The following is a 23,075-nucleotide window of genomic DNA, read 5'->3' on the forward strand; positions in this document are numbered from 1 at the left end:
TTGAAATCTGGGACCCAACTCGAGTTTGTCCGATCATAAAACACGAATACAAGATTCATATTTGTTATTAAATTTATTATTAAGTCAGTAAGCATTTGAGACCAATTACATATCGGAAATGATTAATTTAGCAAGGGCAGGTCAAATACATGCGGGAGTTTTATCTATCGAGGCATTACATGAAAGCATGAAAGAAATTAAATTATCATTACCTAAAGGTACATCATTACCGATTGATATTGACAATATTGACCCATATAATTTGTATCAATTATCAGAGGTCAGTGTTGTGTATGAAAATCAATAACTGATGTTTAATATTAAAATACCATTGGTAGATCAACAGAATTTTATTTTGTATAATATAATTCCGATGCCGATTAAAATTAAAAACAAACAGTTCGCGTACGTACAAAATACGTATGATTATATTGCGATAAGTCCTTCTAATGAATATTTTACGACCGTTACACCACAACAATTAAACTCTTGTAAGCAGGGCCGTATTACCCAATAGGCACTATAGGCACTGTGCCTAGGGCCTACGAACATTTTAGGGCCTACGAAAATGAAATTTTTGGTTACGATTTTTCTGTAATATTTTTTTTTAAAGTTAATTAACTATTTGTAGATGTTAGCACAACAAATAAAATATTTTTTATAATATTTCTCGTATATTTATATTTAATGTTCGTTATCGTAATTCGTAATAATCACTTAATGAAATCAGATTGGATAAACCATAAACCGATAAAATGCATACGGTATACGGGAAAACGACTGTGTATGATGAATGAAACGACGATTTCTGTTTAGAATATTTTTGGAAATAATACAAAAATAATATCATTTACGTAATATAAATAATATTTATCGACCGCGGACTCACCCACACACACACACACACACGCGTGGACATTATATGCGGGACTTGTTCGGTCGGTATCGCCATTCGCCGTATCGAAACGATAAGACAACATTTAATTATTCTTAAGTAATCCTTGTCAATATTGTTATTTGTTCGTAGCAGTCCGCAGTTCCGTACTATAAATTATAATATCATTATTCATTAATATCGTTTATTGTCAATTGTAAATCCAGTATAGTGAACTTTAAACGGAACAATCTCTGAACAGGTACTTTAAAATTTTAATCTATATCTTACGTTAGATAATATATTAAAATAACATCGTATTTAAAATTATATCATATACTGATATACTCTTATAAATGTTTATGTATACATTATTAGAGTAGAACTAGTAGAAGTAATATTGAAATGTCTGGTGATGGGTACAAAAGGATGCACGAAAGTGGTTCTACTAAAAGAAAAAAGAAAGAAAAACGAGATTTATACATCAGTCAACAAATGGGGTCCATGAGCAAATTCATAATAACACAAAATCGTTCTAATGCAGGTACAAGTACAAACCAAATTGAGATTTCAAATAAAAATCAACTAATAAATATTATGACAGATGAATCTAAAATTGAAGGTAATTTATTAGGTTCATCTCCTAAGAAAACTGAACCAAATTTGACAACTCCCTTAAACGAAACTACAAGTGTTATAACTGAATCTATACCAGATAAAGTTAAATCCAATCTGACCGACCTTAGTAATTTAAAATTTAGTAACGATCCTGCACATTGGGAAATTAACGCTGATCTGATTTCTTATTTTTCTGAAAATATTCCTATTCAAAATGTGGATGCAGATTTAACTGTATCTGCTAGACAATTTGGTAAAAAAATGAGATATTTCAGAAAGGAATATTTTTCACGAGCATTAGGAAATGGTGAGTGTGTAAATCGAGACTGGCTGATATATTCGCCATCCACTGGATCAGTGTATTGCTATGTGTGTAAAATTTTTCGTCATTTGCAAAGTAGTGATAAATTAACACTTGTGCATCAATTCGAAAGTGGTTTTGATGATTGGAAAAATATTAATGTTAGAATGGAAACTCACGAACAATCTAATGACCATTTTAACTCGATAAAAAAAATGGTAGACCTTCAAAAATGTAAAAAAATAGATGTGGAATTAATAAATCAGTATAATAAAGAAAAAATGTATTGGATTCAAGTTTTAAGACGAGTTATAGCAGTAATTAAGTTCTTATCGTCTAGAGGATTAGCTTTTAGAGGAGATTCGGAAGTATTTGGCTGTCCAAAAAATGGTAACTATTTAGGTTGCCTTGAACTTCTTTCTAATTTTGATCCTTTTCTTGAAGAGCATATAAAAAAGTTCGGAAATCCTGGCAAAGGAAATATATCATATATGTCATCTACGATTTGCAACGAATTTATAGACATTCTTGCTACTACTCTAAATTTAAAAATTGTTTCTGAAATAAAAGAATCAATATATTTCGGTATTAGTATTGATTCGACGCCCGACATAGCGCACATCGATCAGTTAACGATCATTATTCGTTACACCACCATTGGTCAAGGAAAAGTCGTAGAGAGATTTCTTGGCTTTGTTCCTATTGAACAGCATGATGGTAAATATCTTTTTAATGTATTGACTAAATTGCTTAACGATAACAATATTGACATATCAAATTGCCGTTCTCAGTCTTACGACAATGCGAGTAATATGAGTGGAATATACTCAGGAGTTCAAGCTCTGTTTCGTGAAGTAAATAAATTGGCCGAGTGGGTTCCCTGTGCTGCACATAGTTTAAACTTGGTAGGATCTGTTACTGTTGAATGTTGTACTGAAGCCATTAAATTTTTTAGTGTGGTTCAGTCAATTTATACGTTTTTGGCAGCATCACCTCAAAGATGGTCTATAATGTTAAAAAATATGAAGGAGTCTGTTTTTGTAGTTAAAAGTCTGTCTGAAACAAGATGGTCCGCGCGTAGTGATGCAACGAAGGCATTATCACTTAATTATGAAGAAATCCGTCAGGCTTTGATTGATATTTCATTATCAGAAAGACAACCTCCTAATGCTGTTAATGAAGCTAAGTCACTTGTTAAAAAACTCAATCGTCTTGAAACTGTTCTAATGTCTAATATTTGGAATGACATTTTACAACAAATTAATATTGTAAACAAATCGTTACAAACACCCGGTATTGAGATATGTACTGTCGTTAACCTCTATAACAGTCTTATATTATGTTTTAAAAAAATGAGAAGCGCCGAAGAATTTGATTTATTTGAAGAAAAAGCAAAAAAAAGAGTTTCTGGTTTGTCTGATTATTCTGAAATGGAATCTAGAAAACGTAAACATAAAGTCTCGATAAATGATGGCAATGCAATTGATGCTGTTGATCAATGAGTGCTAGAGATAAATTCAAAACTCAAACATTTTATGTAATAATTGATAAATTGATTGTTGAAATGGGAAAAACGAAAAAAAGCTTATTTAAAATTAGACGAAAGATTTAATTTTTTAACTAACGAGAGTTTAAAAGATGAAGAAATAAAAATAAAGGCAAATAATTTAGTTGAAGCCTATAAAACCGATTTAGAATCTTCATTTGTTAATGAGTTTTTGATTTTTAAGAGCTTTCGAGAAACTGGGATGTCTGTTAATGAAATGCTAATTAAACAAATAAATACCAAAATGGTAACAAGTTTTCCAAATGTAAACATTGCTTTTAGGATATATTTATCAATTTTTGGGACTTCGTGCGAAGGTGAAAGATCATTTTCAATTTTAAAGAGGGTTAAGAACTGGCAGCGGTCAACTATTGGACAAGATAAATTATCATCATTATCGGTACTTGCAATTGAACACGAATTACTCCAAGACATCGATACCGAAAAAGTTATAGAATCATTTGCAAACAAAAAATATCGTAAAAAACATTTGTAACAATAAATTTATATTAAGACATATTCTACATAATACTGTTATTTTTAAATTGTTACAATAAATTATCTTGTTTTATATTTAAATACAAAGAACAAAATGAAAAATGGTATAAAATAAGTTGTTTTGTATGGTTCCTGCAGTTTAATTTTAAATAATATATTTTGAGTAATGTAAAATGTATTTTTAGATGTGTTAAAATTGTCATTAGATAAAGTTATGATTATAAAGTTAATAATTGATTTTCAGGTTGTAAATATTTTTGATTTTAAAGACTTAAAACACTGCGAAAAACACTACCTCTCCCAAAAATTAGGTTTCTTAATCATTTAAATACTGAACACTACAGAACCGTATATTAGCACATGATGGGTAATAAAGAACTGTGCCTAGGGCCTACGATAGTGTTAATCCGGGTCTGCTTGTAAGAGAATAGTTAATTACTTTATCTGTTTATGCCGTACAACCTATACATTCTAAAAATGCAAATACTAACTGTGAAATGGCGTTATTTACGAAACAAAAGGAAAAAACGCAAATGTGTAAATATTTATATTTTGAGTTATATGGAAGTATATTTCATAAATTAGAATTTAAGAACACGTGGATCTATACCGTAGAACACGAACATGTAGTACTAACATGTGGGGTAGACGAGAGATCAGAAAATATAGAGCTAGTAGGAACAGGGTATTAACAATCGAAGAACAATGTAAAGGGTTGCAAGCCAAAATATATTGCAACCAGTTACATCGGTGCAAAATTCACAATTAGTAGATATAATACCGGAAACAAAAATAATTACGGTTGATCTAAAATTAAAGCAGGATGCTACGTTTAGTATACCATCATTTAAAAAATATGAGTAAAATTGAAAAAACTACACGATTTGAATTCTATATCTAGTTCTTTAGATGACATAAATAAAGATATTGATTATCAAATTACAAAAACAATCTGTACACGAGGTACACAAAAATTATAACTATATGTTTTATAGCATTGTAATTTTATTTGTAATCTTAATTGTTTGTAGCATGATAAAAAAATATTGTATTGTTTCAACATCATCTCCGGTACCATTACGCGATTATAATCCTGTACATTTTGACGCAATCAAAGTAACTGATGTGTGAAATAAATAAAAAAAAAAAAAAATATTGTATGAAATTATAATTGTTTTAGAATTTAGGCATAGTATTTAAGTTCTTATTGTATCAAAATATAATTTCATTCTAGGGATGGAGGAATGTAATAATCCTCATTATTAGTATATAAATAATATGTATAATTATGTATGTACGGACATTCGTTGACTTTGCTAAAAGTCCATATTATAGGAAAGCGTGTGCGCAGATCAAAGGTGATGACTAGAAATAGAGCACACCTTGAGATCGTACGGACGTCATCATAACAAGGTGACTCCGCGTAGCATAATTAGGAAGGTGATAGACAAACTCGGGGAGTCGAATACCAGAGACGACGAGAGTATGTACTTCTAAATCCAGTACAGACGTTTGTTATGTTTTAATAAAAAATACTTTGAATAATACGAACATTGGTGTATCTTTATTATACTTCTAATTCTATTTCGAGTGCTGAAGCGGACACGTTACAACAGTAGTCGTCCTGTATATGGCTGAGTGGCGTGAAGTCGCTGTTTATGCTGTGCTCCCAGCCCTCATATACATGATGTCGGTACCTTTGATGGATCCTGCGCGTGGACAGGGTGTCCTTGAGGTGGATGTAGCTGGTTCACAAAGTTGTTATTCTCGCAATTTAGTGAAACCGCCGCCTCGTAATGATAATTTGTTGTTGCCCGCTTCTCCTGATTAGCTTGCCAAAATAGAATGTGGTTTCTAACTATGAGGTTACGCCTCTGCAAGTAGAGTAATACTTATACACTAATGCGTGAATCGATTACCTACATATCGTCGGTGATAAAACAATACCACGTAACTCAAATAAGTCAAATGTTCAGGAAACACAAAAATGTATTTATAAAATTAAACTATATTAAAATATATTTCGTGTATTTACTTAAATAATAAACTTTAAAAAAATTATTAATTTTTAATAATTATGATAAATTATAGGACTTACGAGGTATTGTCATGTAAATTTTGATAATTTTGGTGACTTACGTGGTATTAGTTCATAAATGAAAAACTGTAATAATTAAAAATAATATTATTTTATTACTTTTAAAAACAACTTTTATACAACATAATTATTAGTATCACAATTAATTTCATTTTTTTAAGTCTTTAGTGGTAAAATAAATGATAACTTTAGTGTAACAATTGAGATTTTCCTAAATCATTTTAACAATTTATAAATACTATTTACATAAAATAATAATAAAATAACAGTAAAAAGTAATGTTTTCTTTTATAAATTCAGTCTTGAATATTATTTATATAGTAACATTCACATTTTTAATAATAAAAAATTAAAATAATAGTTTTTTCTTGTTATAACTTAACAATTAGAATAATAATAAAACAATAGAATAATACTTCCATCAATACTAAAAATGAAATATTTGATTTAGATTTATAGTCGTATGTTACATTAATTGCTTACTTAATACTTAATTTGGTCGTAAAATGCATGACAGTCATGAGGGAGAACTGCTTTTTGTTGCTACAAATGATCCCACTTTGTTTTGGGTATTTTCAAAGGTTCCTTATGAAGTTGATTATAACTAACAGCAGGATCAAAATTGTTTCCCTTTTTTCTTTTTTTCTGAGTAAGTGCAAGATCTGAATATTCATCATCAAAATTCACTTTGAAATCAATAGTTTCACTGCTGTCATAACAAATTGCTTTAATTTGTGTCACTGTAGGATCTCCTGCTGTTTGCCTGGTCTTATCGAAAAAAATTTATTATTTTTAGTCTGATAGTTTAAAAAAAAAGAGTTATCACATTCTTTGACATTGTATGGAAATGGCTTTATTCTAGCGGTTATTGTAATTTTTTGCTAGTCTGAAGGTAAGTAAATGTCTTGATTTTTTAATTTTTTTTCTATTGAAGAGTGTACTGAATCACACTCCATTTTAGTGTGTCCCTTAGTGCGATATTTTTGCTCATTGGATATTTTATAATCTTCAGCAAACTTCAATAGTGCACTCGACAAAACAGCATTTTTATTTTGGTAACAACATCCATCACTCCAGAGTATATAACTATTGTTATTTGGATTCTCATTATAACACATTTTTAGTTGATCAATAATACCGCTAGTAAACGAGGATGCTGATAAATCAGATTGGGTCTCATCCCACCAATAACACATACATTTCTGAGTAGCTAAGTTGTACATATTGAAATTATGCACACATAATTTGCATTTATAATATAATGCGCTAGCCTTTAATGATGATAAATTTTAACAGCTTGCAAGTCCATTGTAAAAACTTGTACTTCTCCCAAGATTGCTTTCAGTTTGTCCATATTCTTTTCCTACCTACTCCGATCTTTATCTTGAATGTGTTTATGATAATCTTCGTCACTAATATTTTTAGTTTTGTGTCCACAACAAACATCACATTGGTCCTTTTTAGGTTGAAACAAAGAAAGATTTTTGTCTTCAAATATATCATTGAAAGGTTTTCTTGAAACAAATGACGTTTTCCCTTTTGTGTGACATTGTTCAACATACAAATTATAAAGACTAGACTTGGATTGTATAAGGGGTTCCAGATATAGTTTGGAAGATGACTGACGCCAATAATGTGATTCCATTTTTGGTAGTTTGTCGAAAAATGTTCTAGCAAAGGCTTTATGGGATGATTTTTCTCTAGACTGATTAGATTTTTTATTAAAATGACCATTTTCAACTAGTTCTCTCCCTAAACACCTACTATGCACTTGATACTCACCTAATCCAAGAGTGTTAAGAAACATAGTCTTACAAACACTTACATGAACGTTGTTTAGCTTCAAATAGTAATAGAAAGTATGAGTTCTTCGATATATAGCTGATGCTTGAACTCTTCGTCGTTCAATAGGATTTTTTTTCACAAGAAATGTCACATAAAGTTTTTTTTCGTCCCAATTTAAGTTAGACCAAAAGTTATTAAATATTTTAAGTCGGTCATCTTCTGAAAATATATCACACATTCGTATAGATGATTTTTCACAGGCTTTACTGCAACAAGTAGGACCAATCTTCCTAGCTATTTTATTTTTACATCATGAAAAACTACTTTATCATTAGTTCGTCTGTAACCCACGTAATCTTTACCTGCCATACGCAAAACTTAATTTTTATTTCTTTTCCAATTTTGAGGTGAACTTTTTTTGTTACGTTTTCTGATAGTTACATTTTCATCAGAAATCTGTGTTTCATCAGTGAACGAATCTTGATTTTCCACAAAAAGAACTTGATTAGTAATCTGAGAATTTTCATTCTCGATATCTTCATTTGCTACAAAACTGTTTTGATCAGTACTAAAAACACCTTCAAAACCATACAAAATAAAGAAAAATATTATTAGTTTAAACTAAATTATTGAGGTACCTAAATAATAATAATAATAAAAATTATATTCCAAAGAGTTCCACAATTTAAATACTTAGGTGTCCTCTTAACTCAGGACAATGAGTTAAAAGTAGAGATTTCTAAAAGAATGCAACTGGCCAATAACTGCTATTTTGGTGTGGGAACCCTGCTAAAATCGAGATCAATATCTTTGAACTTAAAAATAAAAATATACATGACATTAATACGTCCTGTCGTCCTATATGGGTCAGAAACATGGGCACCAAGAAAAATAGAGGAAATAAAACTAGACACATTTGAAAGAATAATTTTAAGACGTATATACGGACCCTGTTTTGACTCAAGAACCCAAGAGTGGAGAATTCGAACCAATGAAGAACTACAGAACTTGTTTCAGAGACCATGTATTTCAAACGAAATCAAAAAAAGAAGACTGTAGTGGGCAGGCTACGTCTGGAGGAAAAAAGACGCTATGATTAACACAGTAATCAGGGAAGAACCGAAAGGAAAGAGACCACTAGGTATACCACGCCTAAGATGGGAAGATTGTGTGAGGAAAGATGTTAAAGATGTTAAAGAGGTTGATCCAGGAGCAAACTGGAGAGAAATAGCAGAAAATAGAATATATTGGAGGGGAAATTTGTTTTGCGGGATGGTCTTAAAGGCCGGAAAAACCCCCCCAAAAAAAAAATAATAAAAATTACCATAATTAGAATCATCATCTTCAGTAATCGCATCTTGGTTATCCACAATAATAAATTGATTAAAAATCTGTGAGTTTTCATTCTCGACATCTTCATTAATTGTTACAAAACTGATTTGATCAGTACTAATAACACCTTCAAAACCATACAAAAGAAGAAAAATATTGTGAGTTTAAACTACATTATTAGCGTACCTAAATAAAAATTAATAATTACTATCATTAGAATTGTTATCTTCAGTAATCTGTGTATCATCAGTTGACGCATCTTGATCACCTTAATATTGTTGTTCTAATAATTTGAAATAAAATATAATTTATTTAGAATGAATTATTCCATATCGCAATTAAATTTTTTAATTTGTATAATTACCGTCGTGTTCAAACTGTTTTAATAGTTCGTCAATTTCTTGTTCATTCGTGGCACTTAGCTTAAATCAGTTTAATACAATTTGACACGAACAAAACTAAATAATTACAGTCAGGTAATTAAATGAAAATAATAAAACAAATTAACTAGTCGTTCGTTAGGTTAGGTTAGACGATGTCTTTCGTTATTATGAATCACAATATTGTCTTCTTACTTGTCCATGTTTGAAATAACGGAGATACGAGATATTTTTATCAAAATAATAATTGTTAATGGATTAACGTGATATTAGTTGAACATTTGTTACCACGGAGATACGAGGTATTTCATTAAACAATTTGATAATGGATTTACGTGATATTACCTCACAGTTTATAACCTCCTTGGAAATTCGAATACTTACACCAAAATAAAGGTTATTTTTTCCTAAAAAAATTGATGTATAAAAGTCACTTTCGTTTTTTTTTGGAGTTACGTGGTATTGTTTTATCACCGACGATATATTATATATTGGTACGTAAAGCTATTCCTTTACACCTCCCTGCCAAAAAAAAAGATTATTAACTCGTAAGGCTAAGAATCTTTAATAATGATATTTAAGTTCAATAGTCAACAGTAGTCGATTTTACAATTTTGATATACATTTACATTGATTACAATTTGTTATAAATATTTACATTTCATTACAATCTTGTTTATAACAAGTTACAATAATATTGATATATATGTTTTTACATTTACAATCTTGTTATAATAGGTTACAATTTGTTATACATATTTTATGACGTTTTACAATTATAATGTAATTTACAATACTTATTTAATTACATCCTGTTGCGTTTGTTTTTTTTTTTTTAATTAACATAATAAGATAAAATTTTGATTACCTGAAATTATAATATTAGAAGTGTTAAAATGTTAGTTAATTATATAATAAACTGTTCCACACATATGTGGAGGGACGTGACCGCGTCATAAGGGCGTGAAGTAGCCGCCCTCGCGATAGATGGATAAAGGTGTAAAAACTCCCGGGGGAATGGTCTTATACTCCCCGTCACACAGTTGTTTACAATGTTACACACATATGTCAACATAATTTTATTTACTTAGGATAATCGAGTATATAGCTTGGATCTTATTTAATTTTTTGAAATCATAACGTTCGTTTAATCTTTTGTTTGCTTTTAACATGTGCCAGTTAATCAATATCAATATTAATTGATAAATATATTATTAAAATATACAATATTTTATTTTCTGTTTTTTTGGTTTAGGTTTTATAACGGTTTCATGTTTTTTAGAATCCTGCATTTGCCCATTTTTCCGATGATTATAAAGTTCCTAAATTTATATACTCATGTTTTTATCATATTGATGTGTAATGTAAGGAAATCAAGAAAAAAGTTTATGATATAATAATAATAATACCGGTGTACATACATCAATTTCTTTATCATCTGAATTTTGATCGCTTGTGTTGACCATTTGATGCGGACCGCGTGGGTGAGGTGGATTGAGGTAACCAATTTTATACAAAATAGAAACAAAAATTTGAATGTGTTGGTTGGCTTTATTCATTCAATAAAAAAAAAGCGATTACAGCAAAGGTTATTAGCCCTGATCGATAACCGTTACAAAAAAGAAAAAAGACGACTGGGCGGGGACGTGCGTAGTCCGTCTCGTGCGGGTCGTCGAAAAACTAGTCAGTCTTACAATCCGCTTTACCAAAACGGCCGGCCACCAAAACGGTTTAGCTTTCATAGTAATTTTGGGTTTTTTTTGCATTTGCACATTTTTTTGATATGAATAATGATCCTAAATTTAAATGATTATGTTGAACGTTAGAGTTTCTTTTTCCAATATGATTGCGATAAAAAGGGTAATCTGTATCATTAGAATACTTGTAATTAAAGTTAAACGGTTGTTCTTTTTTGTAATTTAACCATTGAATTTTTAGCCATTGCACTTTCTCCTTATTTAGATCAGTTTTTCTATTGGTTATCTGTCTCTCTAATGACTTTGTTGAATATAAATCATTTGAAGTCATGTTGACAACTTTAAATGGTTTTTTTTTTCTTGCAGATAGTATGACTGTTATCCAGTCATTCGGTAAATGTACATCTGGGTGGAATTTCTTTTCTTTTTCAATTAATCCGAAATCTTGATCACAGGGCAAATATGAATGACCACTAAGTAAGAACTTGTGGTCAATTTGCTCTACATTAAATGATGTACTAGCAACAATATAATTACATAAAGTAGCCATTTTTATGTTGCGGTTTTGACCGCCACATTGATCTGAATACATTACAAGTTTAGTCGAAGTTACAAAATTTTTTACATAATGTAAAATGCAAGAACCAATTTCTTGAGGACCTCTGGAACCTATAGATTCATCCCAAACATACATGGTTGCATTATCAGTTGCAAGATCATGGATACCAAGACAATAAGTCCATAACTGTCTTTTGTAATAACAAATTCCAGTGGAAACAATGGGAGTCGCTAATGTCTTCATTAAATCAAATGCAATGCATGTAATATTATTGTTTAGTTTAGCTTCTGAAGCATCTAATTTCATACCTTCTCTGGCTTTTTCAGCCTTCCTGTGATGTAACTGTTTTTCATTTTCAATAATAGATTTTTCATCATCATTAGTTAAAAATTTAAGTTTCATATTAAAAGAATCACACTTTTTGCAACTATCTGATACTGGCACATGAAAATGTAAGTTAAACTGTTTGTTAAACACATCTTGGAAAACATAAAAAGAAACTGGCTCTGAGACTTCACTTTTATAAAGATTATAAATTATTTTCAAATTTAAATTTGGGGACAAATATTTCCTATTTAAATTTTTTAGCCTTGAATAGTGTGACTCATAGCTAGTATTGATCAACCAATTTATAATGAACTAATAGAAATATTTGAAGGTATACCTGAGATTTATTTTTATATTTTTAATACAGATGTAATATCTGTAGACGAATGTGAATGTGGTATTTTAGTTGTTTTTGATGACAAAAACCTATTTATGAATATATGAATAGATCAAGACCAAAAGATATTTCAGTTATTTATTTAAATGTTATAGTTTAGCAAATAAACAATATATAAGAAATAATTTAACTCTTTTAATTGCTTTTAAATCAACTCAATATATAAAAAATGTTTGGGATGATTTTTTAAGTAATACTATTTCTTTAAATGATTTTAAAACTTTACGTTCAGATTGTTGGGAAAATGACTATGGATTTATAACAATCGATCTGATTAATAATCGTTTCTACTATAAACTTGAAAAACCAATAAAAAAATAATATGTAATATAATATGTAATATAATAAATGAATCTTAAACAAAATCAAAAGAATTTAAGAAAAATAATAAAAAAAAATTTTAAAAAAAGTCATATTTTCAGAGCCACCAGAAACACAAAACAATTTTAAGGAAGGAACTAATTTAGAAAACGAACCTGAAAATATTAAAGAATTAATTCATCTTGAACAAAATTTAAAAAATACATATAAAAAGTCAGATTTATTACATTCTGAAAAAAAGTTAAATAATTTAAAAAAAGATGAATATGCAGATGAAGATGAAAATAATATAAAAACATTACAAGAAAAAGAATATTTACCAGCAAAGTTAGAAAAAATAATTAATATTAAAAACAATTTAAAAAGTAACTATAGAAAAAGAGTTATACACGATAAACATTCAGCAGAAGAAAAAGTAAAAAATTTTGAACCAATATTAGAAGGCTCATCTAAAGTTGAATCTTCTGTTAATGATGTTAAAGAGGTTGCAATTAAAACAGATCACGATATTCAAAAAATGTTAATACCTAAAACTCCTTATAAACCTCGTAATTTATTTATTTTTATTTATTTATTAGAATTAAGCCCAGTTACAATATACATGTGAACAAAAATGAAAAATATTTTACATATATAAACTAGATGAGGGTTGTTGTATGCAATAAGTTAATTAATTAAATGACTCAGATATAAATTAAATAGAACAATAGAATTACAAAAAAACATATCAATGTTGAAATCATTCACATACTGCATAGATCTAATTAAAGGAGCGTTTTTACCATAAGTACGCTGGAATGGCACATACAATGTACAGGTTTGTTTAGTCGTATTACCCGGAACCAAAAAAGAAACATTTGACAGCAGATCTGGACAGTTAACATAACCATTTAAAAGTTTGTATATGAAACAAATGTCATGTTTTACCCTTCTAGCCTGAAGAGTATTCATGTTTAAATATGATAATAATGGTTCATACGAAGTGTGAGGCAAACGTTGAATATTACATTTATTACTTATAATTTCCCAAAAGCGATTTTGAATGGCCTCTAGCGAATGAATTGGACCAGATGAGTAAGGAGACCAAATTGTTGAATTATAGTCCAAAATTGATCTAACAAAGGCGAAATATAGTGATTTAAGAGCTTTAGGATTATCAAAATTATTACAGCTCCGCATTATAAACCCTAGAGGACGCTCTATTTTGAATATGGATATAATGGTCATTGAATGAAAGAGAAGAGTCTAGATATACACCCAAATCTTTCACGAGGTTTGCTCGATCTAATTCAACGCCCTTTAAAAAATACTTGTATACTAAAGACCTACGCTTTCTAGTGAAAGTAATAACTTTACATTTAGAGACATTCATGTGCAATTTATTTTTATCACACCAATCACTCACGTAATCAAGATCATTCTGAAGCAATTTAGTATCAAGACCAGTCTTAATAATACGGAATGGCTTAACATCATCAGCAAAGAATAATATATTTGAATTGTTGTTCTTGATATCATTAATATAAATATTGAAAAGAAGAGGTGCCAAATTAGAACCTTGAGGAACCCCAGAGGTAATATTATACATAAATGAGTTATAATTTTTAAATTTCACGTACTGCTTCCGACCTGATAGAAAGGATACTAGCCAAGAAAAGAAAGGATCACGAAGACCTGATTAGAACAATTTATTGGCGAGTATACTATGATCAACTTTGTCAAAGGCTTTAGCGAAATCAGTGAATATTACGTCCACTTGACAGTTTAATTTAAATGCATTTAAAATAAATTGTTGTAAAACCAAAAGATTAGATGTAGTAGATCTACTAGACATAAAGCTATGTTGCTCGTCAATTATAAAATTTTTAAAGAGGGGACTAATTTTCCTATAAACAATACTCTCGAATATTTTTGGAATTATAGATATTATAGAGACAGGTCGATAATTAATTATGTGGTTTATATCACCGCTTTTAAAAACAGGAATGACGTACGATATTTTCCATTTATCTGGAAAAACTCCAATGGAAAGAGAATGATTGAATAATATTAGTAAGGGAGTTGACAAAACAAATTTACATTGCATAAAAAATATATTGGAAATTTTGTCAGGACCAGGACAAGTTTTATAAGTTATTTCATTGAGTGCATTGTAGTCATCGCTGAGAGACAGCGTACATGAATTAAAATCAACAGATTTAAAACTATTATTGTAAGAATCCGAAATAGGTTGCGAGTGAGATGGTATATTCAAAACATGGGAAAAATAATGTGCGAAACTGTTTGTAATATAATCCCCACCGGAAATAGTGTTACTATTGTAATCCATAGAATTCGGAAGAGATTGAGTAGATCGTTTGCTTTTTACATATTGCCAAAAAAGTTTAGAATTACTAGTAATGGAGTTTTGTGTTTTCCGGATATACATATTGTAATCTATTTTATTTTTAGCTTTACAGCGCGCACGTAGATTAGAAATATTGTTATAATTATGTGAAGTAGGTGATTGTTTATATATTTTATGAGCAATTTTTTTATCAAAAATTAACTTCTTTAATGAATGGCTGAACCAATGAGGGTGTTTTGGTAAGTATAAAGTTTTAATTTGGCAATAGGTATTTATTATTTTATAAACGTTTTCATAGAACGTATTTACTAATGATGATTGATATCTAGACCATTAAATATGCCATTCCAGTCTAACAAAGCAAGATTAGATCTAATACAGTTATAATCACAGTTGATAAAATCATACATTTGCTCATTATAGTTTAAATACTTAAATGATAAAATAGGCAATTCAATTGTCAGGGCTGGGTGGTACATCGAAACTAAAGATAATTACGTGCTATTTTCATTAGCTGCATTGATAATCCCGAAGTATTACGATTATTAAATACGAAGTATTATGAAACACCTAAAAGTTCTCCGAGAAAAACAACAATTAATTCTCATATGCCTCCAAATATAATAATAGGGGAAAATGCTCAAAAATATTTACCAGCTTTAGATCCAAATAATACATTTGGAATATATTTTAAAGAAAATATTGGACATATGATTGGAAAATACCCAATATTGTTTGACGTTGATGGCATAATTTTAAAAGGAAAAAAACATATATTAACTCCAGGTTTGTGGAGATTGTTAACTCATTCAGATGTTACAAAACCAGAATTTTATACAAACGAAGATTACCAAAATTATGCAAAAATATTAATTGAAACAGATGCAATATACCAAAATAATGACAAATCGACAGGAAAACCGAAATCAAGTAAAGGTGACAAATATATTAAAATGATTAGTCCTATTTGGAAAAAAATGAATTCAAATAAAACACCAACAATACCAAAAGAAAATTTAAATCATACAATACCATCAATACCAAAAGAAAATTTAAATCATACAATACCAACTAAAATGGTTAACACTGTTAAGTGTTGGTAACACTGTAATTTTTTGACCAAATTATCGGCTTCCATGATGGTCAATTAGATATTGATAAGCCAACTCGAACACAAATAAATAGAAACAGTTATTACACAAAACATGAATTTTGATTAAAAAAAAAATAATTTTACGTCCAAGACTTGTTAACTAATTCCCGTCAAATTGTCACGTAAGGTAAGTTTTTTTAACTAATTTTCTTACACAATATCTACTCAATGAAATTATGTTGGAATTTATTTTGTATGTAAAATATTCAATGTGTTATAACTAAAACAACTTAAAATGGCCGAACGGGGCCAATTGTTACGGGGTAAACTGTTATACAATTTGATGTAACAGTTAACCCCGACCACAGTTTATAATCATAAAACCGTTTACCTACCTATCTTGGTGCCTATTTGATATTTTGTTTTATATTTAGAAGTGATTAATATGGTAAGAAATTACAAAAGAAAGACCAGTTTTGGTACAACACCACAAGTTATCTATGATAAAGCGGTCCAAGAAGTAATTGATGGTAAAATGAGCCTCCGTGATGCTGCTAAAAAACATAATGTAAATGTCATGACATTACAACGTTATAAAAAAAAAATAACTGATCCTAGTATGTTTATTATATTATATTATATTCATTTTTTTTAAATGTCATTTAATTATAGGTAGTTATTTGGTATATTTTTTTTTAGATTTAAAACTACCTGCTACAATTGGCTGGACAAAAAAAACAGTATTTTCGACAGAACAAGAAGTAGAATTATCGGCGTATGTGAAACAGTCGTCTCGAATATATTTTGGGCTTACTGGTTTTGATCTAAGAAATTTGGCTTTTCAATATGGACAAGTAAATAATTGCAAAATGCCTAGTAATTGGTATGATAATCTTTGTGCTGGTGAAGATTGGTTGTATTCATTTTTGAAAAGAAATAATGATTTATCAGTGAGGACACCTCAAGCTACAAGTCTAAGCAGAGCCACAAACTTTAACAAACATAATGTTAAACAGTTTTTTGATAACTTATGTTCATTATATGATCGTTTTAAGTTTGAACCCCATAATATATATAATGTTGACGAGACAGGAGTTACAACTGTGCATAGGCCAGCTAAAGTTATAGCTGTCAAAGGGACAAAACAAGTGGGTTCAATAACATCAGGGGAAAGAGGCACACTAGTAACGGTAGCTTTAGCTGTAAGTGCCATAGGAAACACAGTGCCCCCAATGTTAATTTTCCCTAGAAAGAAAATGAAACCGTGGTTCTTAACAAATGCCCCAGTTGGATCTGTAGGTAGTGCAAACCAATCAGGGTGGATGACTGGAAATGATTTTTTAATCTTCATAAAACATTTTGCCAAAAATGTAAAACCATCTATTGAGAAACCAGTTCTTTTACTCTTAGATAATCACGATTCTCATTTAAACATTGAAGTACTAAATTATTGTAAATCCAATGGTATAATATTATTATCCTTCCCTCCTCATTGCTCCCATAAGCTGCAACCATTGGATCGATCTGTCTTTAGGTCATTTAAAACGTTTACTCATAAGTTCAGTGATTCTTGGATGGGCTCTAACCATGGGAGACCAATGACTATTTACGATATACCATTTATTGTCAAACAGGCATTACCAATGGCTGCTACAATGTCCAACATTCAATCTGGTTTTAAAGTATCAGGAATATATCCTTACAATCCGGATATATTTACTGAGGAAGATTTCATGCCGAGCTATGTAACTGATCGACCACAGGAAATGAATGACGGTTCACAAGATGTTTCTTATGATGTAACTAATAATAATAAAACTAATGAAGATAATAACAATAATATTGATCAGCCAATTGAACCTCCTACCACTTCAGAATTGGTTCAGAATAAAACATCTGACAATCATGTGTCACCTGAACTAATTCGACCATTTCCAAAAGCTGGTGCTCGTAAAATGGATGGTAAACGTCAAGTGAGAAAAAGAAAATCTACTATTTTAACAGATACTCCTGAAAAGGAAAAAATTCAAAATGAGCATAATATAAGACAAGAAAAGAAAAACAAAATGGCAATAAAATATCCAAAAAAAGTAAAAGCATGTAAAAAACTGAAACTTGCTAAGTCACACACTACAGTAGATGCAGAAGATGAAGAAATGGAAACGTTTTGTCTGATGTGTAGTGGGCCATATTCACAGTCGAGAAAGTCTGAAAAAGATTGGGTACAATGTTTACAATGCAAGCTCTGGGCTCATGTAACTTGCACGACTAAAAAAAATCTTGACACTTTTACTTGTGCCATGTGTTCAATGGACTAATTTTTTTTTACAATAATTTAATGGTGTCTACATTTTTTATTTTTAATAACCAAAGAAGGTGTGTCTAATGGAATGATTTTATTTTTAATAATTATGAATATTTAAAAAGTATGTTTTATTTACCAAAGAAAGTGTTTCTAATGGACTGATTATGTTTTTAATTAATTATTTACCTAATTTAATAATTAAGTTTACCTAAGAGATAATTTGATATAAATTCTAGTATCTAGTTGTTGTTATTATATTTATTTCTGTTTAGGTTGTTTATGTTTAACTTTCAATTTTCTAATAAAATGTTGACACATGTTTAATAATTTATTTGCCTAAGAAAGGTAGTTTGAAAAATGTATTTTGAAATAAAGGTATATTATATACATGTATATTTACAATGTTAACAATATTTGTATGCACGGAAAATGTATTTGATTAAAAAAAAATGTTTTAATTTACAATAGTTTGTCATTATTCTATTTAGTAGTCATTATAAATTTTTTGTATCAATTTACCCCGGGTGCTGTAACACATCGCCCCACCATGGGGTAATGTGTTACATTTTTTTTTTTTTTTGAAGAATTTTTTTCATATATAAAAAATATTTTCTAAGTTTTCAATGTCCAGTGACTTTAATCATTATACCTATATATATCTGAAACAGAAAAAAAAGTGACATTTTTTTGAACTGGTTCCGAGTAAAATCAATAATGACCAAAAGTGTATCATTTAGCCCCCTGTTCCCCTGCTCTTTTAGTGGGAAAGCTTCATCTCCCAGAATTACACTATTTTCTGGCAAATCTAACTGATTCTGTATTATTGCAGTGTTTAAGGCTGATTTTCCAAAAATTCCTCCATCCGAAGCACTACCATAGCTCCCTATATCGATACATGTAAAATTATAATCATGATCAACCAAGGCAAGAAGAACTATACTGAATTGGTTCTTATAATTGAAATATAATGAACCAGAATGTTTAGGGGCCTTTATAACTATGTGCTTGCCATCAATTGCCCCTATACATTGTGGAAAATTCCATTTGGTGTTGAATCCATTAGTTATTATTTCCCACTCAGCTTTTTTTTTTGGTACCTATAACACAAATAAAACAATTATAAAATGTATATTATATTAAAATACTAAAATTGTTTTCTGAATATTATAAATTCAATTTATTTGCTTACACCTCCTGCTGAAACTATTTTGTTTTTAAGAACCTGAACAATGAAGAACTTTCAGAAGAAATACACATCATGAAAGATACAGATAATGAAACCTCCATGACTTCTGAGATTTCTCCTCTAACTAACCAACAGAAAATTATATCAACTCATAAAACCATAGTTAAAGACATTAAATCAAATAAATCAAAACCAAAAGAAACATTGAGGGAGGCGTTAGATACTTTGAAAGATATTAGACAGCATGTCCAGGACAATGAATTCACCGTATTTGGCCAACAAATTGGTATTCAACTTAATAACATGCCACTACGGAAAGCACTTGAAATGCAACAGAAAATCCAAAACCTACTATATGAAGCTAGACTAGATAACTTGAATTATAAATCATCAAGTTTGAACTGTAGTACACCAATTCCCAGCATAGATAGATCAACAATGTGTGACAATTTTGATTCGAACCCTCTTGAAGTACATTTTTATGGACATAGAAGTAAAAGTGTTGATACAAATTATGTACATAATTTATATGATAAAAACAAAATTGATGATTATGATGCTAATGTTCAAGAATCACACAACACAGAGGAAGTACTGACCACATATTTTTCAAGTTGGAACGATCAAGTATAATAATTTTTATGTATTAATTTACCAAAGCGAGGATGCTAAATATTAATTTTTTGTTCAAATATTTATAGTTATTATGTTTGATATTTGTTTAATATCTACTTGTTAATTTTAATTTTTATGTATTAATTTACCAAAGCAAGGATGCTTAATATTTATTAAAAGTTTAAAAATGAATAAATAAAAGATAACAAATTTAAAACTGTGAAGTCAATTTTTAGGTGAATATACCATTTAACCTAATAGACTATTTACTACTCCTAGTGTACAACAATTTTAACACCCATGTAGGAAAGTGGAATTAAATGGAATTGCATTGAAATAGTTAGAAGTACATGGAGTTTAGTATACAATACCTACATTAATTAATGGTTTACCACCCATATTTTAGTTGTCTTTTAATTAGTTTAACCAATTTCATTAGGGAGTGATTATAGTTCAGTGCTAATTACTTGTATGAATTCTTTTAACTGAGAAGATATAGCATCTTTGTATAATAGGCCTTTGTATAATAGGACCAACCTAAAACAACATTAAAAATAAGTACTTTTTTGTATTATGATAATAAATTATTGTCTTACCTTTTGCAAGAGTTCATAGAACATGGCATAATCAACTCGAAGGAAGTTACAAAACGACCTCGGATCTTCAAAATGCAACTCTTTTAGTAACGTTCCTGATGCACCTAAATTATTCCTTCTACTTATCAATTTTTTAACCCAATATTCACGTTTTTTTTGTTTTTTTTTTTCAATTCCAGAATAAGTATTTGTTCGAAAACATCTGCTGCTGCGTTTAATACATAATTATTTGCCATTTTTATTATATTTATATTAATATTATAATTTAATGACTGTGACCAAACGAGAGTTAAATAAAAACGAGTTAGATTGAACTAGGTATTAGTAGTGTAGTTACTGTATTGTGCGTGAGTGCTGCAATGCTGCGGCACTGGTGTGAACAGAACACGACACTTCACCCTGTGGCGTCAAACTTTGAACAGTGTCACGCAACTTAGTGTCACGGTGTTAATGACACTTAGTGTCACCGTGTGAACGAGGCTTTATTGTAAATACCATTACAGATCCAATAAATGTTAAAAAAAAATGTATATTGATAGTCAAAATAATTAGGTACCTAGGAATATAACGTTATGTTATTGTACCAAAAACTGGAATATTACTATTTTAGTATAAACATAGGTACAAATGGTTAGTTTCTATTATGTCTTATGAGTTATGACTTAATAAATATAAAAGTTACCATAATTTTATTTAACACAACTTAAATGTCATCATAATTATTTAGTTGACAATATAAAAACTGCGGTGTTAATCAGATTAAATGACATATTAAGGTAAAATAAAATACCTAGGTTAAATTACAAGACATAAATATCACCATTTGGCGAGAAAAACAAGCAACAAGAAAACGTAAAACCTCGATTCGTATGAGAATTTAGCCGCAAATATCATTCAATTGTTCATTATTACATTTAAGATAATATTCTTAAGCTAATTAGCATTATCGCAACTAGGTGAAAAAAAAAATATATCCCTTATTGATCTAGATATAAGCCTCCTATATGTTATTTTTAATAAATAGTTTTTTCAGCCCCCTCAGAATTTCAACTCTAGTTGCGTCTATGCTAATTAGATAAAATACAAATTTTGAAGATCGAAAATTTTTTTAACAAAATCATAATTTTACCCCGGTGAAGAGTACGCTTAGAATGTTTATATACTAATGAATAATGACCTCATTCATTTTAGAAACACTGATACGATATCATTTAAAAAAAAAACACATAAAAATACGTTTTATAATATTAACAACTTACTGTAATATTATTGCTACTATGAGCATATAAATATTAAAATATATAATTTTGTTTAAACATATTTTGTAATTTGTATTTAAATACAATTTTAAAAGTATTTTATCCATCCCTAAGTACTGCATTTATAAGATAAATATTTTTAAAACTGTTGCCAGTGAGGATTCATTGTTTTCTCTTCTTTAGATCATACGAATGAATTTTAACAAATTTGGACTTAAACTTACCAAAATGGCATAATGTAAACAATTAGTAATTTACAAGTATTAAACAGTGAATTGCGTTTCATCGAGCAATAAATTAATTTTCATATTGCCCATTATAATAGAGCTCCTTACCTTAAATTCAACAATATACTTATATTAAAATTATACAAACTTGTGTTCGGGGAGGTGTGCAAAATTGTACAGAATAAAGTAGGTAGGTACCTACATAATACTGAATCATTGAAAAATGTATTGGTTCAACATTTGGCAAAGGCTGTGCCGGAGTAACGTTACCACAGCCCGGATATGAGGAAATCGCGTTTTCTCGTGTTTGACGAGGTGTACAAAATTGTGTTTTGGTTGTACAAAATAAAGTACATTAAGGCCATACTGAATAAATTTTAAATACATTTTTAAACATGGCGTGCTGGGGTAGCGGACCTTATACGGGTACCTAATTTGTGGTAGGCACCTATACGATTTTATAAAACATAGAATAATTACAATCCACAAGAAAAATAATTAATAAATGTATAAATTTGTAAATGTATGCTTTTATTGGCTTTACGTTAATACGTTTGATATTTACGAAATATAATTTTATTTCATTATTATTAATTATTTTAATAGGTAACAAAAATTATTATTATTTTCATACGATGTTGATCATTCATTGATTTATAACTTTTAAGTTATAAACCATCACTAGCTTCAGAATTTAAATAATTTATACAAATT

At 29.3% G+C, this 23,075-nt stretch overlaps 1 protein-coding gene across 1 annotated transcript; it reads left to right on the forward strand.

The window, feature by feature from the left end:
* The first annotated feature begins 893 nt into the window (after positions 1 to 893).
* Positions 894 to 3,295, forward strand: LOC132932686 (zinc finger MYM-type protein 1-like). The gene is made up of 2 exons (XM_060999055.1): positions 894 to 1,136; positions 1,253 to 3,295. The coding sequence occupies exon 2, from the start codon at positions 1,280 to 1,282 to the stop codon at positions 3,293 to 3,295; it is 2,016 nt and encodes a 671-aa protein (XP_060855038.1). The 5' UTR covers positions 894 to 1,136; positions 1,253 to 1,279.
* The last annotated feature ends 19,780 nt before the right edge of the window (positions 3,296 to 23,075 follow it).

Source organism: Metopolophium dirhodum, chromosome 1 (genome assembly GCF_019925205.1).
Source record: "Metopolophium dirhodum isolate CAU chromosome 1, ASM1992520v1, whole genome shotgun sequence".
Lineage (NCBI taxonomy): Eukaryota > Metazoa > Arthropoda > Insecta > Hemiptera > Aphididae > Metopolophium > Metopolophium dirhodum.

What these genes read in the sequence shown, in the direction of transcription:
- LOC132932686 (XM_060999055.1), top strand. Translation starts at nt 1,280, where the DNA reads ATGTCTGGTGATGGGTACAAAAGGATGCACGAAAGTGGTTCTACTAAA.